Below are 20,453 nucleotides of genomic sequence, written 5' to 3'. Positions count from 1 at the left end.
GCCAGGCTTTCCTGTCCTTCACCAACTCCCAGAGTTTGCCCAAGTAATGTCCATTGAATCAGTGATGCCATCCAAACATTTCATCCCTGTCACCCTCTTATCCTTCTGCCTTCAATTTTTCTGTGCATTGGAGTCTTTTCCAATGAGTCAGCTGTTCACATCAGGTGGCCAAAGTATTAGAGTTTCAAGATTCAGTCCTTCCAAAGAATATTCAGGGTTGCTTTCTTTTGAGATTAACTGGTTTGATCTCCTTGTTGTCCAATGGGCTTTCAAGAGTCTTCTCCAGCACCACAGTTTGAAAGTATCAATATTTCTGCACTCTGCCTTCTTTATTGTCCAGCTCTGACATCTGTACATGACTACTGAAAAGATGTATATTGACACCCTAATATGTGACAAATTCTACTATTAGTCACACTGACATAACTTGATGCTTTACATTGCTGATATGTGAGACTCTTTTAATTTCTATACATTTATTTTTGGGACAAAAGTTTTCCAGCCTAAGGAAAATTAAGATGTACTACTTAAGACTAGAATTTCTTTTTACTATGGATTTTTTTCCTTATCCCATAAAAGGTTACTGTTTTTCACTTGAAAAGTGAAAGTCGCTCAGTTGTATCTGACTCTTTGTGACCCCATGGACTATATACAGTCTGTGGAATTCTCCAGGCCAGAATACTGGAGTGGGTATCCTTTCCCTTCTCCGGGGGATTTTCCCAACACAGGGATCAAACCCCGGTCTCTGGCATTGCAGGCGGATTCTTTACCAGCCGAGTCATTCTCTCTCTATATTTATATATATACATATACATATATTTTGTGGTATAAGTATATACCAGAACTCATATATTTTTGGTGGGAATGATACAATTGCTTTGAAAAATACATTGGCAAAATTATAGATGCTTTGAATGATGTTAGTTTCCTCCAGAAGATTTAAGTTTTCTCAGAAGAGAAAGGTCATGAGAATATTACCTTTATTTCATTGTTGTTGAGTCTTTCAGTAATGTCTGACTCTTTATAACCCCATGGACTGCAGCACGCCAGGCTTCCCTGTCCTTCACCATCTCCTGGAGCTTGCTCAAAACTCATGTCCATTGAGTTGGTGATGCCATCCAACCATCTCATCCTCCCTCATCCCCTTTTCCTCCTGCCTTCAATCTTTCCCAGCATTAGGGTCTTTTCAAATGAGTCAGTTCTTCACATCAGATGGTCAATGCATTGGAGCTTAAGCTTCAGCATCAGTCTTTCAAATGAATACCCAGGACTGACTTCCTTCAGGACTGACTGATTTGATCTCCTTACTGTCCAGAGGACTCTCAAGAGTCTTCTCCAGCACCACAGTTTAAAGGCATCAATTCTTTGGTGCTCAGCCTTTTTTATTGTCCAGTTCTCACATCCATACATGACTACTGGAAAAACCATGGCTTTGACTATACAGACCTTTGTAGACAAAGTAATGTCTCTGCTTTTTAATATGCTGCCTAGCATTTGCCATAGCGTTTCTTCCAAGGAGCAAGAGTCTTTTAATTTCATGGCTGCAGTCACCATCTGCAGTGATTTTGGAGTCCAAGAAAGTAATATCTGTCACTTTAAATAATACTGGTTTATTTTCAACTCCTCAGGTTTCTTATAACAGAATCTTGTCTTTCTTGAAGCTATCCATTCTACAAATATCATCTAAAATTGTTCCCAACCTGAAGATAGGAATATTGAAGGAACAATCATTTTCTTCAAGTGACTCAGGATTATAGACAGACTTGAACATATCCACATTAATAAGTGTAATATAAACACAAAATGTGTTAGTTTTATGGCAGTTGAGGAAGCATAGGGGAAGTATTAGCATTATACACTTATACTTTCATTCTTCTTGACTCTAGATTTGGAAAATAAAAAATCTTCTCAAACTCTATTTCAGCTGAGTGGTCACGTGATCCGGTTCTAGCCAATGAAATACTTTAGAATTTTTCTGTAGATAACTTGACTTCTAAAGAAACAGACAATATCTCACTAGCAAAATATTTTTGACTTTCCTCATTATTCTGGCTTGGAACACAAGTTGGAGAAAAGATGTTGTAGCAAGAAGATATCAAGAGCATGTTTCCTTGAATACATCTGTTAATTGGGTAGTCTACCCCCAGATTTCATATATAATTAATCTAATCAATCCCTGACCTCTTTAGCCATTGCAGTAGGGCGACATGTATTCTTAGGACAAACAATGAGGTGAGAAAACAACAGCTAATTTTGCAGGCAGAATACAGAGAAATATAGATGGAGTGAATCTACATGAAAAATATATCATTTTATCTAAAGCTTGGAAAATGAATAGGCTTTTTTGGATGTAAATACTAAGAAGTGGTGAGATTATCTGTATTTTAAGTACCACATGAGGTGTAAGAAAAATGCAAAGTTGAAATGGAGAGGATATGTTGAACATTTATGGGAGAGAAGTCTGAGAAGTAATTTGATGTTGTTTTGTGAGGGACTTGAGTTTTATATACTCAGATCTTCTCCTATGGTCTCAATGATTCCTTAGGTAGGAAGTTCTTCAGGGGTTCCTGGACCTAATTTCAAAGCATAGGCATGTGTATACGTGTGTGCACACATGCCTGTGAAGGCTTCCCCTCAACAACAAATAAAGTTCAGATATCAGTGGTGTCCAAAAATTCAAATAAATGTCACTCAGTTCTGATGCCATCCACTCCTAGATGGCATCAGAGTTTGCCAATAAAGGTTTCAGTCCCACAGGATGGCCCTTCACCTCAGAGAATAACTGCCAGCCCTGTGCAGACGGGCTGGCCTTATAGCAGAAGTTCCCATGACCCCCTCCTGGAGTTCAGTTAATTGGCTAGAATAGCTCTTCAGGAAATCCATTTACTCAATAGACTACTGATTTATTATCAGTCAGTCAGTCGTGTTTGACTTTTTGTGACCCCATGGACTATAGCCTGCCAGGCTCCTCTGTCCATGAAATTCTCTAGGCAAGAATACTGGAGTGGGTTGCCTTTTCCTTCTCCAGGGATCTTTCCAACCCAGGGATCAAACTCGAATCTCCTGAATTGCAGGTTCCTTACTGTCCGAGATGCCAGGGAAATGATTTGTTATAAAGGATACTAAAGGATAAAAATAGCCAGATAGAAAGATACATAGATTGAGGTTCTGAACAAAAGAATTTCTATCCTTGTCAAGTTTGTCCCAGCACCTAGAAGGTCTGGTTCTCCAAGCTGGAAGCTCTCCAAACCCTCTACTTCGGGGCGTTTATGGAGGTTTCATTACATAGGCATTAATTGTATAACTTATTGGCCATTGGAGATTAATTCATCCTCTACCCTTCTCCCCTCCCAGGAAATCAGAGGATGGAAATGAAAGTTTCGGTATTTCTATTCTTGGCTCCCTTGGCAAACAGTCCCTTCTACGTGCTTTCTCTAGGTGCTTCCAAAAGCCCTCTTCATTAACATAAACCTGGTAGTGGTGGAAAGACGTTTCTCATAAAATAAGAAGACACCCATTTCACCCATTTCATGGCTCTGCAGAATTTTCAGAAACTGAAGACAAGATATCAAATGTCTTAGCAAAAGATGATCTCATTGCTCTTATTGCTCAGGAAATTCCAAGGGTTTTGTGAGTTGCATTGAAGGACCAATTAAAAGCTGTGGATGAATACCAAATACGTATTAGAAACATATTTTGATCACCTGAATGACCAAATATGTATATATTTCTTATAAATAATGATAATGCAGAACATATGCAGCCAACGTTTCATAAAAATTACTTGTGCAGAAAACAGAGTGGGGGTATGAGTACAGCAAAGTCTTGATGTAAGTAACGTACCCCAGGTATACTTAGTTCTGTGACTTCCATACAAATGTACTGAAATGATGTAATATAATGTAATTCCTCAGTGATGTAATTCAAATGTGATCTATAAATCTCCATTATGAGGATGGCCTTTGATATTTTTGGAGGGATATCAGTATCCACATAAAGTTACAAAGGGTAAAATCAGCAAGAGTGCTGCTATTAAGATCCTAAAGCGAACTGTTTTCTTTTTTTTTCTTCACCTGACAGAACTTGTAGTTCATCATGAACTTCTGGAACATCAGTTCAGTTGCGCTTTTCATTACTGATACACTAATTAAAAATGACTTTTAGCTTTTATCATTTTGTTTATTTTTCATCATACATATGCCCTTTGGGATTTCACAATGGGTGTTGTCTTAAAATTCTCAGAGACAAATAAACAAAGCAAGCTCTTCATTATTGCTTCTGGACTTACCATTGTATATGATGTAACTCTAAGTGCTTACTTTCACCTTTCTCCGGCCAGAATATTCTGGGATTTCCTCCAGGATAAAGATCAGCTCAGTGGGATCCATGCATCTGTAACATCTGGACTGTCTCAGTGCAGCCTTGTCACTGCACACAGAGGCGGGTGAAGGTGGAAGTTTTCATAAAGTCCAGCAGCCTGCTTATATTTTGCAGCCAAAAGCACAAGCATATTGTCAGCCTGCCTACTTTCTTATGCAGGGCTCTGATACAGTATTTTCATTACTCACACAGCACCCGTCACAAAATATCAGGACAAATTTACACCAAGCTAGAAACCATTCAGCGTCTCTGGAATGCAGGGGAAAGAAGACCGCCCCCAACCCCAGCCCGTACATTGGAACCAGGGCTTTTAAACAGATATGATATATAGCACATGAGAAGAGTTAGTAAAGCTATAAATAATGACAACATAATTGCCGAGGAACAACAAAAATCTGTCATGAACCTGTTTGAATATGTATGTAGCCTGTTGGAATTTTCTTGTTTTCCTCTCCTATCCAGCCTCTAACGGAGGAGTCGCTGTTGCTGCTGCTGCTGCTAAGTCGCTTCAGTCGTGTCCGACTCTGTGCGACCCCATAGACGGCAGCCCACCAGGCTCCCCCGTCTCTGGGATTCCCCAGGCAAGAACACCACTGGAGTGGGTTGCCATTTTCTTCTCCAATGCATGAAAGTGAAAAGTGAAAGCGAAGTCACTCAGTCGTTTCCGAATCTTCGCGACCCCATGGACTACAGCCTACCAGGCTCCTCCATCCATGGCATTTTCCAGGCAAGAGTACTGGAGTGGGGTGCCATCGTCTTCTCTGAACAGAGGGGTTACCCATTTGGAAAAGTGCTGAAAAGTTAGGTCTCGCTTGTAGCTCAAACAGTAAAGAATCTGCCTGCAACGCAGGAGACTCGCAGGCCCTCTTTTGTCATAACCAGGCATCATAAAAAAGAGACGGTAAAATATAGAGTGAATTCTAACAATTTTCGTACAGGTCTAAGAATGATAAGAAAACTAGGTAATCTGTGATTATCACAGATATTCTTTGCAATTCCATGGACTTCTCCAGGCCAGAATACTAGTGAGGATGGCCTTTCCCTTCTCCAGGGGATCTTCCCAACCCAGGGATTGAACCCAGGTCTCCTTGCATTGCAGGCAGATTCTTAACCAGCTGAACCAAAAGGGAGGCCCAAAATATAGAGTGAATTATACCAATTTCTGTACAGGTCTAAGAATGATAAGAAAACTAAATGACCTGTGATTATCACAGATATTACTTTTCTTTTTCCTAAATCACGCATTCTTCATTTTAATAATAGGAATAAATGCTACCAAATACTTCTGCAAGAAATTGATGGATTCATATTAAAAATGAAAAATACAACATTCAGCAGAGCTTTGTTTTTCAAAAGATACTAGAAGTAGCTTTTGTATTTTCAATTCTCTTTGATCTTATATTGCCATATTTGAGTAGTAATAATATTTGACAGATTAGATATAGTTGGATGGCATCACTGACTCAGTGTTCATAAGTCTGTGCAAACACTGGACGATAGTGAAGGACAGGGAAGCCTGTCATGTTGCACTTCATGGGGTCGCAGAGTCAGACATGACTTAGTGACTGAACAGCAATTTACTATATGCTTTGTATTTAATAGTCAAACCCTCACAAGAATTCTATGAAGCAGTGCTATCAGTATCTGTTTTTAAGAGAATAATTTGAGGTACCGGGAAGTTGCATAATCCCCAAATCATCTGCCTAATAAAGTTTATGGCTGGAGTTTGAAATCAGGCTACATTGTTTCAGAACCCAGGTTCTTAATCCCTCTCTATTGAGTAATGGGTATCTTGAGTAATCCATTCTAGGAATGCTAAATTTTATATTAACATTTCATTTGGGAAGTTGTAGGTAAAATTTAATTGACCCACAATTTTATTTAAATATGACAGAATTCTGTTTTATTTAATCTAGGTATTGGGTACATATATAGGATATATATGTATATATAACTCATGAATTATATATATGTAATTCATGAATTATTTTTTAAAATTATTTAGTGTTCAATTGACAAACTTGTTTTCTTTTTACCTTCTTTCTTTACTGCTTATATGAAATTATAATTCAGTCAGTCAGTCAGTTCAGTCGCTCGGTCATGTCCAACTGTTTGCAACCCCATGAACTGCAGCACACCAGGCCTCCCTGTCCATCACCAACTCCCGGAGTCCACCGAAACCCATGTCCATTGAGTCAGTGATGCCATCCAACCATCTCATCCTCTGTCATCCCCTTCTCCTCCTGCCCTCTATCTTTCCTAGCATCAGAGTCTTTTCCAATGAGTCAGCTCTTTGCATCAGGTAGCAAAAGTATTGGAGTAATTAAATATATGTAAATTTTTACTTTTATCTAATTTTATTGTCATGATTTTAGGATAGTCTTAAAATTTCTACTATTATCTTTGAAATTATTTTGCTTATAAACTATCATTCATAGAAATTTTATGGATAACTGAAATAAGTCTGGAGATTAATTCCTATGCCATTTTAAAAAGAAAACATCAGTAAGAAGAAAATATCCACATTAATTTAAGTGTGAAATAGTGTGCATGCTCATAGCCCATCATTGCTTTAATGACTGTTGACTGCAAAGACATTCAACATCTCATCTTTTAATAAAGCTTGACAACACACTCCTGACAATGTAGGCCTCATTGATTTATCTACTTATTTCTGAATTTATTACATTTGAAATTTACAGATCCTTGGCCGACCTTTGGTATCAAATGGTACCATAGAGCATCATGCATTGAAGACAGTCCTTAAAATAGTCAAATATTGCATTACTCTGCTTTCACACCATTTAAAGACTAGAAGAGTTCTGGGACTGCCTTGGAAACTCACTGAGTGTTTAGTTTCACCTTCAATTTTCTGTTGATAGGCTTTGACTCAAACAAACTAATACTTTACCTATTTATACTTTATTCCACGCAGTCTTATACTTGTGATGACGTCTGCTACATGAATTAAGGTCCTCAGTCTTTTCCATTGTTAAGGATCCTATTCTCTTTTGATCATCAGCTTCTTCTGGCATTCATTTCTGCAATATGCCTTATGATGACTAACCCTAGATCTAATATTATAATTACAAAACTATTTTTGATGATTGACTAACTACTCTGTCTAGACTAGATCCATTTGGTAAGATTGGTAATAAATCTTCTAACTGAAGATAACAGGAATATCTAAGGAAGCCACAAGGGAACAGTGCTTATTTCTTTAGCCATAAAGAGATTCAGCAATAAAGTTGTTACCTTGGGACAGTTTCTTTTATTTAAATCTTTCATTATTTATTATTTAAAATGTTTAGGCCCTATATCCTCAACAAGAGTATACATTATAAGGACAATACTTTTCAAATTTCAGAAACCTCACAATAGCACTCAGCTCAAGGCCTTGTATAAAGTGTATAAAACTATCTTTAACTGATTGAAAATAAAAAATGTGGTGAATTAATATTTCAAAAGTTTCCATAACAGTTGAAACAAGTGAAATGTAATAGAGAATCTAGGCCAAATCACATTTTGATAACAATCTCCTATGTGATCCAACAAACCTGATTCATTTCTCAAGTTAATGACCTTTCCTCTAAGCCCACAGTTTTCCCCTTTTGATTGTATATATTCCAGACTCTTCCATGAAGTTTAATCTCTGGACTTTTTTAAACAAACGGACATAGAGTCTAAGGTGCTTTGTGTGATGCTGCTTACAGATCACAATTATTAAATGATTGTAGATGACTTTAAATTTTTAAATTTAGGTAATATAACCTCTATACTCTCTTCTAGTTCTAAAACCCATTCATTCATATTCCATGGCTTATAAGTTAGAGTTCAAGTAACTCAGCTAATACCAGCTCATCCATGACTCAGCCCCTACAGACTTTTCCAGGGCTTTCTCCTGCCATTTACTCTTTGTTATGATCAACTAAAGCAAAATTGCTTGCAAGTATTTTTAGTGTGCTGTCCTATTTCATGCCTCTGTGCCTTTGCCTATATGTTCTATTCTTTTATCAGCCTGGCAAGTTCATCTTTCTAATCCCGTCCACAGGAAATTTTCTCTCTAAAGTCTTTCCCAAAGCTGCAACGCTGCTGGGGAAATTCCTCTCTGTCTCTCTCCGGTTCTACACTGCTTTTGTACCTTGCGCATCATTTAATTTTACTGGTAAGACATTTGAAGTCACCTCTCTACCCTACTAAGATGTAAGCTGTTTAAATGTGGAAGCAGTCTTTCTCTGTCTTTAACCACTAAGATGTTAAGATGAGGTGAACATAAAAATACACCTAGTCGACTTGCCATGTTTTATAAATGAAGACTGTTGTAAATGTTAGATGCTATTTATATTTAAAATTTAACTTGTATTTTATTTAAAATTGTCAAAGTATATATCAGAAATTACTTGCTAATCAAGTCAATTTTCTTATTCAAGTAATGCATTTATATGTCAGTTCTGATAATGCATGTTCTCGTGAGGATTAGAGAATTGGACTGATTTCCTGTCATGAAACAAGGAAATCCCATTCTTCTTTCTCAAAGTCCTTTTGATGCCCTTCTGAATACAGTAATATATTTGACAGCATATCTTTATAGGTCTATGTCCCTGTTATCATAAGTCTAACTTTCACGTCCTAGAAGAACTTGCCATTGTCATTTGTCGATGATTCGCTATAAGATAGGAAGTGTCATTGGAGGGAATAATAAGATAGATTTTTAAAAGTGTTTATTTCATATATCTTTATACTTTTAAAAACTTTGCAATAAGGTACACTTATATTTTTATTTTTAGTAAATAAAGTAAATAGTGTATCTGACTGAGTTTGGTTCAATAACTGTTTGAGTCCCTCAAAAACAATTTATTTTGAAAATAATTGCATTTTGAAATAATTTGATCAATGTATTGTTTGTATGTTGTCTTTGACACTGTTAACCAGAGATATCAGTTTCTCTTTTCAAAATTTTGACTCATCTGATTCAAGAATGAAATATACAGAAGATAATAGAAATAAAAACTAAGATCTACTTTGTCCTTTAATATTTCATCCTAACACAAAATAAAACATAATATCAATATTTCTATTGGAAATTTATATAGAGCAATCATAGTAATCATTGATCAAGATACATGCTTCCATTTTCTGGTAGAAATGAGTTTGCATGATAGGACCCAAATAAAATATGCAGATTTATGTTTTGTATCCCATTTTATCTAATGTTCTTTAATTCATCTGTAAAGTTAGTGCAGAATTGTTAGCAATTTCTGAAATACTGCCTCTATTTTATTTATTTTTTCTGTTTCTTATGTCTTCCAATGTGCCTTTTCTCAATAGGATTTTTTAAATGTGCTCATTTCTCTATGTTTTATATACCAAAATGTTTTACTTTCAACTCACATTTGAATGCTAGGTTAGTTGAGTAAATAACTATAGCTTCAATATTATTTTACTGCTTCATTGTTCATTTTACAAGTACATAATCTGGAGGTGAACCTCATTTTTTTCACTGTGTTTTATTTTTTTAAGTTTCTCTTTTGACTCCTTGTCAATGAAAGTTGGGATCTTTTGTTCTGAACACATAACACTTTCCAAAGGGTGGGAATTTTTCTTTGATTCCTACCATTGAGTATTCTTTAACTGGGTTATTCATCAAGTGTTTATTATGTACCAGCTATGTTCCAGTCAGTATCTGAGTACAGAGGGCAGAGTAGGTGACATACAGCAAGTTCCAGAAGTCTAGGGAAGGAGATCAACAGTAAATAAATAAATGATTTTGATTGCAATCAAGCTTATGAGGATAAAAATAACAAAAAGTGGAGTACTTCACATGAAGTGTGTTATTCTGTAAAGCTCAGATAAGGAAGGCCCTGTGGATAGGTTGATATGTGAGCAGAGATCTGAAAAAAGTTGAGGTAATGAATCTAACATTTCCAGGAGCTGACTGTGGCTCAGATCATGAACTCCTTATTACCAAATAGAGACTTAAATTAAAGAAAGTAGGGAAAACCACTAGACCATTCAGGTATGACCTAAATCAAATCCCTTATGATTATACAGTGGAAGTGAGAAATAGATTTAAGGGGCTAGATCTGATAGATAGAGTGCCTGATGCACTATGGAATGAGGTTCGTGACATTGTACAGGAGACAGGGATCAAAACAATCCCCATGGAAAAGAAATGCAAAAAAGCAAAATGGCTGTCTGGGGAGGCCTTACAAACAGCTGTGAAGAGAAGAGAGGTGAAAAACAAAGGTGAAAAGGAAAGATATAAGCATCTGAATGCAGAGTTCCAAAGAATAGCAAGAAGAGATAAGAAAGCCTTCTTCAGCGATCAATGCAAAGAAATAGAGGAAAACAACACAATGGGAAAGACTAGAGATCTCTTCAAGAAAATTAGAGATACCAAGGGAACATTTCATGCAAAGATGGGCTTGATAAAGGACAGAAATGGTATGGACCTGACAGAAACAGAAGATATTAAGAAGAGGTGGCAAGAATACACAGAAGAACTGTACAAAAAAGATCATCATGACTAAGATAATCACGATGGTGTGATCACTCACCTAGAACCAGACATCTTGGAATGTGAAGTCAAGTGGCCCTTAGAAAGCATCACTATCAACAAAGCTAGTGGAGGTGATGGAATTCCAGTTGAGCTCTTTCAAATCCTGAAAGATGATGTTGTGAAAGTGCTGCACTCAATATGCCAGCAAATGTGGAAAACTCAGCAGTGGCCAGAGGACTGGAAAAGGTCAGTTTTCATTCCAATCCCAAAGAAAGGCAATGCCAAAGAATGCTCAAACTACCGCACAGTTGCACTCATCTCACATGCTAGTAAAGTAATGCTCAAAATTCTCCAAGCCAGGCTTCAGCAATACGTGAACCGTGAACTCCCTGATGTTGAAGCTGGTTTTAGAAAAGGCAGAGGAACCAGAGATCAAATTGCCAACATCTGCTGGATCATGGAAAAAGCAAGAGAGTTCCAGAAAAAACATCTATTTCTACTTTATTGACTATGCCAAAGCCTTTGACTATGTGGATCACAAGAAACTGGAAAATTCTGAAAGAGATGTAAATACCAGACCACCTGACCTGCCTCTTGAGAAACCTATATGCAGGTCAGGAAGCAACAGTTAGAACTGGACATGGAACAACAGACTGGTTCCAAATAGCAAAAGGAGTACATCAAGGCTGTATATTGTCACCCTGCTTATTTAACTTCTATGCAGAGTACATCATGAGAAACGCTGGGCTGGAAGAAGCACAAGCTGGAATCAAGATTGCCGGGAGACATATCAGTAACCTCAGATATGCAGATGACACCACCCTTATGGCAGAAAGTGAAGAGGAAGAAAAAAGCTTCTTGATGAAAGTGAAAGAGGAGAGTGAAAATTTTGGCTTAAAGCCCAACATTCAGAAAATGAAGATCATGGCATCCAGTCCCATCACTTCATGGGAAATAGATGGGGAAACAGTAGAAACAGTGTCAGACTTTATTTTTGGGGGCTCCAAAATCACTGTAGATGATGATGGCAGCCATGAAACTAAAGGACGCTTACTCCTTGGAAGAAAAGTTATGACCAACCTAGATAGCATATTCAAAAGCAGAGACATTACTTTGCCAACAAAGGTCCATCTCGTCAAGGCTATGGTTTTTCCTGTGGTCATGTATGGATGTGAGAGTTGGACTGTGAAGAAGGCTGAGTCCCGAAGAATTGATGCTTTTGAACTGTGGTGTTGGAGAAGACTCTGGAGAGTCCCTTGGACTGCAAGGAGATCCAACCAGTCCATTCTAAAGGAGATCAGCCCTGGGTTTCTTGGAAGGAATGATGCTGAAGCTGAAACTCCAGTACTTTGGCTACCTCATGCGAAGAGTTGACTCATTGGAAAAGACTCTGATGCTGGGAGGGATTGGTGGCAGGAGTAGAAGGGGACGACAGAGGATGAGATGACTGGAAGGCATCACCGATCAATGGACATGAGTTTGAGTGAACTCCGGGAGTTGGTGATAGACAGGGAGGTGTGGTGTGCTGCAATTCATTGTGTCGCAAAGAGTTGGAGATGACTGAGCGACTGAACTGAACTGAACATTGATTTAGATGAGATTATCATTTTCTTTGTTTATTACATCATTTTGCCTTCTTTCTTATATCTTACTGCTTTGTTCTGCTCTCCTCTCTAATACTGCTATCCATTTGATTTTATTTTAGTATTTTTCTTTCACTTCATTGGAATGTGAATGTGAAGAAATGCTCAGATAACACTTGTATTATTTCAGCCATATTGAATTAGATATCCCACTGGATATTTACCTAAAAATGACAGTCTCTCCAGCTTGGTGCTCATAAACAGTAAATAATAGGAACAAACTAAGTCAAGGCTATGGTTTTTCCAGTAGTCATGTACAGATGTGAGAGTTGGACTGTGAAGAAAGCTGAGTTTTGAAGAACTGATGCTTTTGAACTGTGGTGTTGGAGAAGACTCTTGAGAGTCCCTTGGACTGCAAGGAGATCCAACCAGTCCATTCTGAAGGAGATCAGCCCTGGGGTTTCTTTGGAAGGACTGATGCTAAAGCTGAAGCTCCAGTACTTTGGCCACCTCATGCGAAGAGTTGACTCATTGGAAAAGACTGATGCTGGGAGGGATTGGAGGCAGGAGGAAAAGGGGATGAGAGAGGATGAGATGACTGGATGGTATCACCGACTTGATGGACATGAATCTGAGTGAACTCTGGGAGTTGGTGATGGACAGGGAGGCCTGACGTGCTGTGATTCATGGAGTCGCAAAGAATCGGACACGACTGAGTGACTGAATTGAACTGAACTGAACTGAAGCAGGAATATTTCTATATTAATAATTGAGAACATTTTCTTCTGGTAATAGTTCTCAATGGGAATGGATACTTGGCATTTCTTTAATAATAGGCATATACAGAGCTTCCCTGGAAGCTCAGCTGGTATAGAATCCACCTGGAATGCAGGAGATCCCAGTTTGATTCCTGGGTTGGGAAGATCCCCTGGAGAAAGATAGGCTGCCCACTCCAGTATTCTTCACCTTCCCTGGTGGCTCAGACGGTAAAAGATCTCCCCACAATGTGGGAGACCTGGGTTTGATGCAGGTGGATTTTTTTACCAGTTGAGGTACCAAGGAAACCCATATATTTGCATAAACAAGTATAACATGTTTTACTTTATAAAACAACTTCAAATACTTCAAATCCTATTGAATATTTTGCCTAATAAAGTTATTTTTCCTTAAGAAATTAACGTTAAATGCCAAATTTTGTGAGCTAACAAGATCATCATTCTTTCAAAATAATAAATATAAGTAACAGCATATGAGCATAATAAGACTTCTATTTGAAACTGCATGAGAGAAGTTCAAGTGAATTTCATTATTGGGGTATTATCACACATTTTTAAGTGAAAATTGACATTGAAAATGTCAAGTACATTGTTTCTCATATATGTTTTTCTGGTTAGGAATGGCACAGACATTCTGAAAAAAGAGTTGACAATTTAGTTAGAAATATTAAAGAATTGATATTAAGAAAGGCATACAAAATAAAGGAAATGAACTACATTATACAATCATTATTAAAAATATTTCATGTAGAAGGTGTAAATGTATTCATTGTCCAGGTTATAGAATAAGAATTAAGTTAAAAGTCATAAGATACTTCGTTTCAAACCAGTGTAAGACATTTTATTGTAAGTGTGGGACAGTGTAAACACTTTATCAGATCCTTTTATCCGCCAGTGGCCCTTGCTCTCCTGGGAACGGCTGAAACTCCATCCCAGGGGAGTGTTGAGTTAAGACTGGGATTCCATGTGGTGAGAAACTCACAGAGAAAACTTGCAGTGCTGTTTCTTGTTGTTTAGTTGCTACCACATGTCCAACTCTTTCCTGATCCCATGGACTGTAGCCTCCCATGCGCCTCTGTCTTTAGGATTTCCCAAGCAAGAATACCAAAGCGGGCTGTCATTTCCTTCTCCAGGGGATCTTCCCCACCCAGGAATGAAACTCACATCTCCTGCATTGAGTTGTATTGCAGGCAGATTCTTCACCATGGAGCCAGTGAAGAAGCCTAGTATTATGGGGCTAATAAAATGATGTCTAAGGTTCCATCTAAAAGATTCTATACTCTTTTTCTAAATGTTGTTTCTATACAAATACAAGGATCAAAAGTCATGTGTCTTTGCTTAAGGTTAGATTAGGTCCTTTAGAAAGTTTGTTGGTGTTTTGCTTTTGCTAAACAATGGATTTTTGTTGTATTTGTTAAATAATCACTTTCTCTTATTTATTAGCAATACTCTAAATGAATGGTTTCCTAAAATTATGAAAATAGGACAATATAATTTGATTATTATTTATGTTTCTTTAATCCGTCAGACAATGTTACTACTTTTTTGGAAAATGGATATTAGATTTAAATTGCAAGAATCTAATTTTCTAATCTTATCATCTAAAATTGCAAGATTAAATTTTACTGTAAATAATTAGAGATGAATTTTAAAGTATATATGCTGTTACCATTTTCTTTTCTTTACTCCAGGTGCTCTGTTTCTTCAGAGGCAACATTTTGTGATAGGTTTGAGAGCTTAAGTGGGTAAGATTAGGACACTTTAAATAGAGAAGGAAAAAGAGTTAATATTTGCTGCCTAAGTATAGCATCTTCAATATTTTAAGCTGTAGCTGATTTCATAGGTCTGTTTCTCACAGCACTAAAACTGGATGATTTCTTAAGGGTTATTTTAAAAGGAATCAGAGAAAACTCATGTTATATCTTATACAGAGCTGCCTCATGTAATCTCTTTCTAATAAAATCTGAAAAAAATTACAATATATCACCCACCAAAAAATAACAGTTTAAAAATCTCAATATTTATTAGAATATCTTTATTATTGTTCAATGACATTTCCATTTTGTTGAAACAACTTATTATTTAGTTGGCATACACTTTACAAAAATTTTATTTATATCTCTTTTTCTTCTATATGATCAGCCATGAACTATCCTTGCGGTTCACAAAGGCCTAAACATAATGTTGTGATGAAATTAGCTGTTTGTACAACAAAATCTTTTCACTTTTCTCCTGAACACACAGCTAGATTACGTTTTTTCAGATTTTCCTGTAGTTTTCAGATTCCCCAGGCATGATCCTTCATTCTCCATCTTCTCTTGTTTGGTTCTGAATTCAGAGAATCTGGAGGACTCTGAGGCCTCTGGAATGAAGGAGCCACGTGATGGAAACAGTCTGGGTCCCTGAATGACTGTGCACAGCAGGACCACCAGCCATCCCTACCAACCTGCACTGGAAATAAACCTTGAAGTTTCTTAGTGCTTTGCCTGTATTTCTAATGGAAGTCCAGAGAAGACATATTTTTTGTTTACTATGTTTATGGGAAAGCATCATTAGTATTTATCAAGACAAAAGATATCTATTTTTAGTGTAAATTCACTCTGAGTTTAAAGAAAAATTACTTATCTTCAGGTTGGGAGGGCCTCCCAGCAGAAGGACAGCAGACAGAGTGTCAGCACACGTGCAGCCTAAAGGTGACGTGCCGAGCTGGTGCTGAATCCCGAGCTTTTGAAGCTGGAGAAGGTTGCCCACTTAGGAGGGCTGCCCCTTTTAAAGACTGTCAGCCCTGGAATAGAGGGAAGATCCCTTCCAGAGGGTCTAGAAATGGCATGCAAGATTTTGGAGCTTGAGGAGGGAAGCAGGTTCTTTGCATAGGGTGCTGCCAAGCCCTAGTGTTGGAGTCTGCATGGGGCGAGCATTTCCGAAGGGAGGGGACAAGGTGCGGACTATCATGTAGGAGGCACTGAAGAGGCTGTTATCTGTCCATTGGCAGGGATCCACCAGAGGGCAGTGTCAATATCCAGGATTGCTGAGGAGGGCACTGGGATAGCAGGAGCAGACTCAGTGTGGGACGTCTGAGATGGAGCTTCCTTGGGGGGAATTCCCTAAGGAGGAAGTGAACAGAGCTAGAGATAGGAAATTGGTCATCTGCAGGAAGAATAACCAGTGAACAGTGCTAGAGATAGAAAATTGATCACCTGCAGGAAGATTAACCAAGTACGTAAATATGTTAAGGACAACTTAAGCCAGTTTACTCACTATTAGAAAAGTTAGTTACAATTTGTAAAAGAGAAAAAGAAAACTAGAAAGAAACCTGTAGTAGAACACTGAAATTGAAAGTATTAAATGTTGGTTTAACTGGATGTATAGACTTGTTTTATCCACTGAGAGACCTTGGGAGAGGGACACTCCATAGCAATGAGCATATGTAGCAGCTGCTGCTTGGAGTCTGAATATATATAACATTATTTATCTATGTATATTATCTATACAATATATATTAGTTACACTATAAATTATATTTCAATATATAATATTGATCATAACTTTTGAATACAATTGAAAACCATGTTTCCAAACACAAATAAATAATTAGGGCTGAAGATGCAAAAGGAATGGAGCATTTCTAAACTAACCCCCCCCCCCATAAAATATGTCCTAATTACAAAAGGAAGAAAGGAAAATTTAAGAAAAAGTAGAAAAGTTAGGCAGACAGCTTCTTAATCATGTTATGAGTTTCTTAATTTTGACAGTTATAAGCATGTAGGAAAAGTTCTTGTTGATAGGAAATATTAAGGTATTTGAGAATGATGGGTGGGGTTGCTTAAAGAAAAAAATCTAGACGTTTCAGTAATTATTTATATATTATAAATTTAAGAAACTAACCAATAGAATTAATACTAATAATGCTGTTCAGTTGCTAAGTCACGTTCGACTCTTTGCTATCCCATGGACTGTACTACGTCCAGCTCCCTTGTCCTTTACTATCTCACAGAGTTTGCTCAAATTCATGTCCATTGAGTCAGTGATGCTATATAATCATCTCATCCTATGCCTCCTCTTTCTCCTTTGCCTTCAATCTTTCCCAGCATCAGGGTTTTTTCCAAACAGTCAGCCCTTCACATCAGGTGGACAAAGTATTGGAACTTCAGCTTCAGCATCAGTCCTTCCAATGAATATTCGGGACTGCTTTCCTTTAGGATTGACTGGTTGGATCTCCTTGCAGTCCAGGGGACTCTCAAGAGTCTTCTCTGACACCACAGTTTGGAAGCACTAATTCTTCAGTGCTCAACCTTCTTTATGGTCCAACTCTCATATCGGAACATGACTACTGGAAAAACCGTAGCTTTGTCTCTATGGACTTTGTTGGCAAAGTGATGTCTCTGCTTTTTAATATGCTGTCTAGGTTTGTCATGGCTTTTCTCCCAAGGGGCAAATGTCTTTTAATTTTGTGACTGCAGTCACAATCCGCAGTGATTTTCGAGCCCAAGAAAATAAAATCTGTCATTGGTTTCACTTTTCCCCTATTTGCCATAAGTGATAAGACCGGATGCCATGATCCTAGCTTTTTGAATGTTGAGTTTCAAGCCAGATTTTTCATTCTCCTCTTTTATTGTCATCAAGAGGTTCTTTAGCTCTTCACTTTCTGCCATTATAGCGGTATCATCTGCATATCTCAGGTTGTTACTTCTCCCAGCAATCTTGAGTGCAGTTTGTGCTTCATCCAGTCCAACATTTCAGGCAAGGTACTCTGCATAGAAGGTAAATAAGCAGGGTGGCAATACAGAACTTTGTCTTACTGCTTTCCCAGTTTTGAACAGTCAGTCGTTCCATGTCCAGTTTTAACTGTTGCTTCTTGACTCACATACACATTTTCCCAGGAGACATAGCAATAAAATGGAAGACTAAATTGAAAATAGCAAAGGATTTGAACAAACATATCACAGAATAAAATATGGGAGTGATCAATAAACACGTGAAAAGCGTTCAGTATCGTTAATCAATAGAAAAATCCAATGTGAAACCACAATTGGATACTATTTTATATGTACCAGAATGGCTAAAATTTAAAAATGAAAAACGGAATATATAACTGAATATTTATATGGAAAAATGAATAATAACCCTATCTTCATTCTATAAAAATAAAATCATCCTCATCATTGTTTAAGACAGATAAAGTAACTGTAAAACCTAGAGCCGTAAATCTTCTAGAAGAAAACATAGAAAAATGTGTTTAATGACCTTGATGTCATAGATTAGCACATAGCGAGACGAAAAGCAATTAGATTTTACAACCAGCTTCGAGAAATCTTTGCCATTCCCAACAACGTAAAGAATACATCTACCCTATGACTCAATATTTTTACTCCTAAGTATTTAACACAAAGGTCAATGAATACAAAAATATTTTTACAAAAATGTTCATAGTATTTTAAGTCTTTTTTTTTTAATTTTTATTTTTACTTTGTTTTACTTTACAATACTGTATTGGTTTTGCCATATATTGACATGAATCCACCACGGGTGTACATGCGATCCCAAACATGAACCCCCCTCCCACCTCCCTCCTCACAACATCTCTCTGGGTCATCCCCGTGCACCAGCCCCAAGCATGCTGTATTTTAAGTCTTAATAACAAGAAATGAAAAACCCAAATATCCATCAACAGAAAAGTTAGTTAGCTATCTGTGATTCATTAAAACAGTAGAATACTGCTTGTTATAAAATGTAATAAACTGATACACATAAAGAATCTTATATATTATGCAAAGTGAATAAAACTAGAAGCAAAAAAGATGACATATTGTATGATTTCATTAAGTAAAATAGCCAAAAATAACCTACAGTGGTAGAAGTCAGATAGCAATTGCCTCTGTGAAAAGGGGTTTGACTGAAAAAAAGATTGTTATAAGGGAAATCTCCAGGGTGATGAATTTGTTTTGGGTGGTGAAAGCTCATCAAACAAATAATGTAAGAAAAGTACATTTTATAGTGTGTAATTTATTCTTCAATTTAAAAATAATTTGCTGAAGTTTCACTTATGAAGGGATTGGTTAGGGTGCAGCTTTAACTCACTTGAATAGAGTTTATTGTTTATTAAATTCAGGGCATGGTTACACTGGCTTGGGGAGGATGTCACCTCACCCACCAAACTAAGAAAGGGAGGGAGGAAGGAAGGCAGGCAGGCAAGTAAACAAATAAAAGCACTCGATTTTTTGTTTCTCTTTTGTGTAACTAACAAATATTTATTAAGCACCTGCTCTGTCCTCTATGTAGGCTTTGCAAATAGAGTGATAAATTAGTCAAATGACTCACTGCCTTTGCAAAGCTTCTAGTGGGGAGAAATGAATTAAGTGTACAATGTCAGCTATTCCACTTGAATTGAACCAAGGAAGTCCACACTGAGAAGATACTTGAGTAAGCTAAAAATGAACAATGAAGGAAGCCACTTAGAAATTTTTGACAAAATATATTAATTTAAGAATTTATTTTGATAGTGCAGATTAATCATCTTTTACATGTTATAGTTTTTATTTTGTTATTTTATGTAGAAATGGTATGAAAATAATGAAGATAAATATGATTTTTTAAATGTAATATATCATTACTTTTATTTTTGAAAAAAATATAGTTTTGGCATCAATGTAAGGACTGGAACTTGGGAGGATATTATTATCTAATACATAAACAAAATTATACTCTTTAAAAACCAAATGATGCTATTAGGAAATTTTACAGTCACTTGTCAGAATTTCTTACACATCAGAGAGGATCTAGGGTTTCCATTCCTTGAGTATGTTTAGAGTGTCATCCTGGACTTCTGCTAATGCTGAACATCTGTGTTTTGTTTTCACTGAAAGATGTCTCACTTGGACTGCCAAAAGAGAAGGAGGTCATTAGTTATTCAATAATATGAAGCTATCCAGAAGACTATCCCTGTATGAGGAATATTAATGTCAGTAGATTCATAACCATTACCATTAATCCTAAGGATTGCTTCACACTGAGAGTCATTATAGGCATAATTTCAAAAGAGAATGTCAAACTGTCACAAATCTCCCAATAAAAACAGGATCAGTTTTATATAGCATTTACTGCTTGGGAAACATTTTTAAGCTGATATTTTCTGAAAACTGAAGTGAAAACATAAGGAATGAACAAGGTAGGTACTTATGCGTCTGCTGAATTCCCAGGATTCGAGTTATGTTTGTG

General features: G+C 37.0%; 1 protein-coding gene across 1 annotated transcript in view; it reads left to right on the top strand.

Moving 5' to 3' along the window:
* Positions 1-16,087, top strand: part of CNBD1 (cyclic nucleotide binding domain containing 1) — a 490,840-nt gene extending 474,753 nt beyond the window's left edge. The window contains exon 15 of the mRNA XM_052651586.1: positions 15,870-16,087. Coding sequence (XP_052507546.1) covers positions 15,870-16,087 — 218 coding nt within the window. The remainder of the gene's footprint in view (positions 1-15,869) is intronic.
* Positions 16,088-20,453: the final 4,366 nt, after the last annotated feature.

The sequence above is a fragment of the Budorcas taxicolor genome, chromosome 14 (assembly GCF_023091745.1).
Source record: "Budorcas taxicolor isolate Tak-1 chromosome 14, Takin1.1, whole genome shotgun sequence".
Classification (NCBI taxonomy): Eukaryota; Metazoa; Chordata; class Mammalia; order Artiodactyla; family Bovidae; genus Budorcas; species Budorcas taxicolor.
The sequence above is the reverse complement of the archived record's forward strand: the minus strand, read 5'-3'. Positions and strand labels throughout refer to the sequence as shown.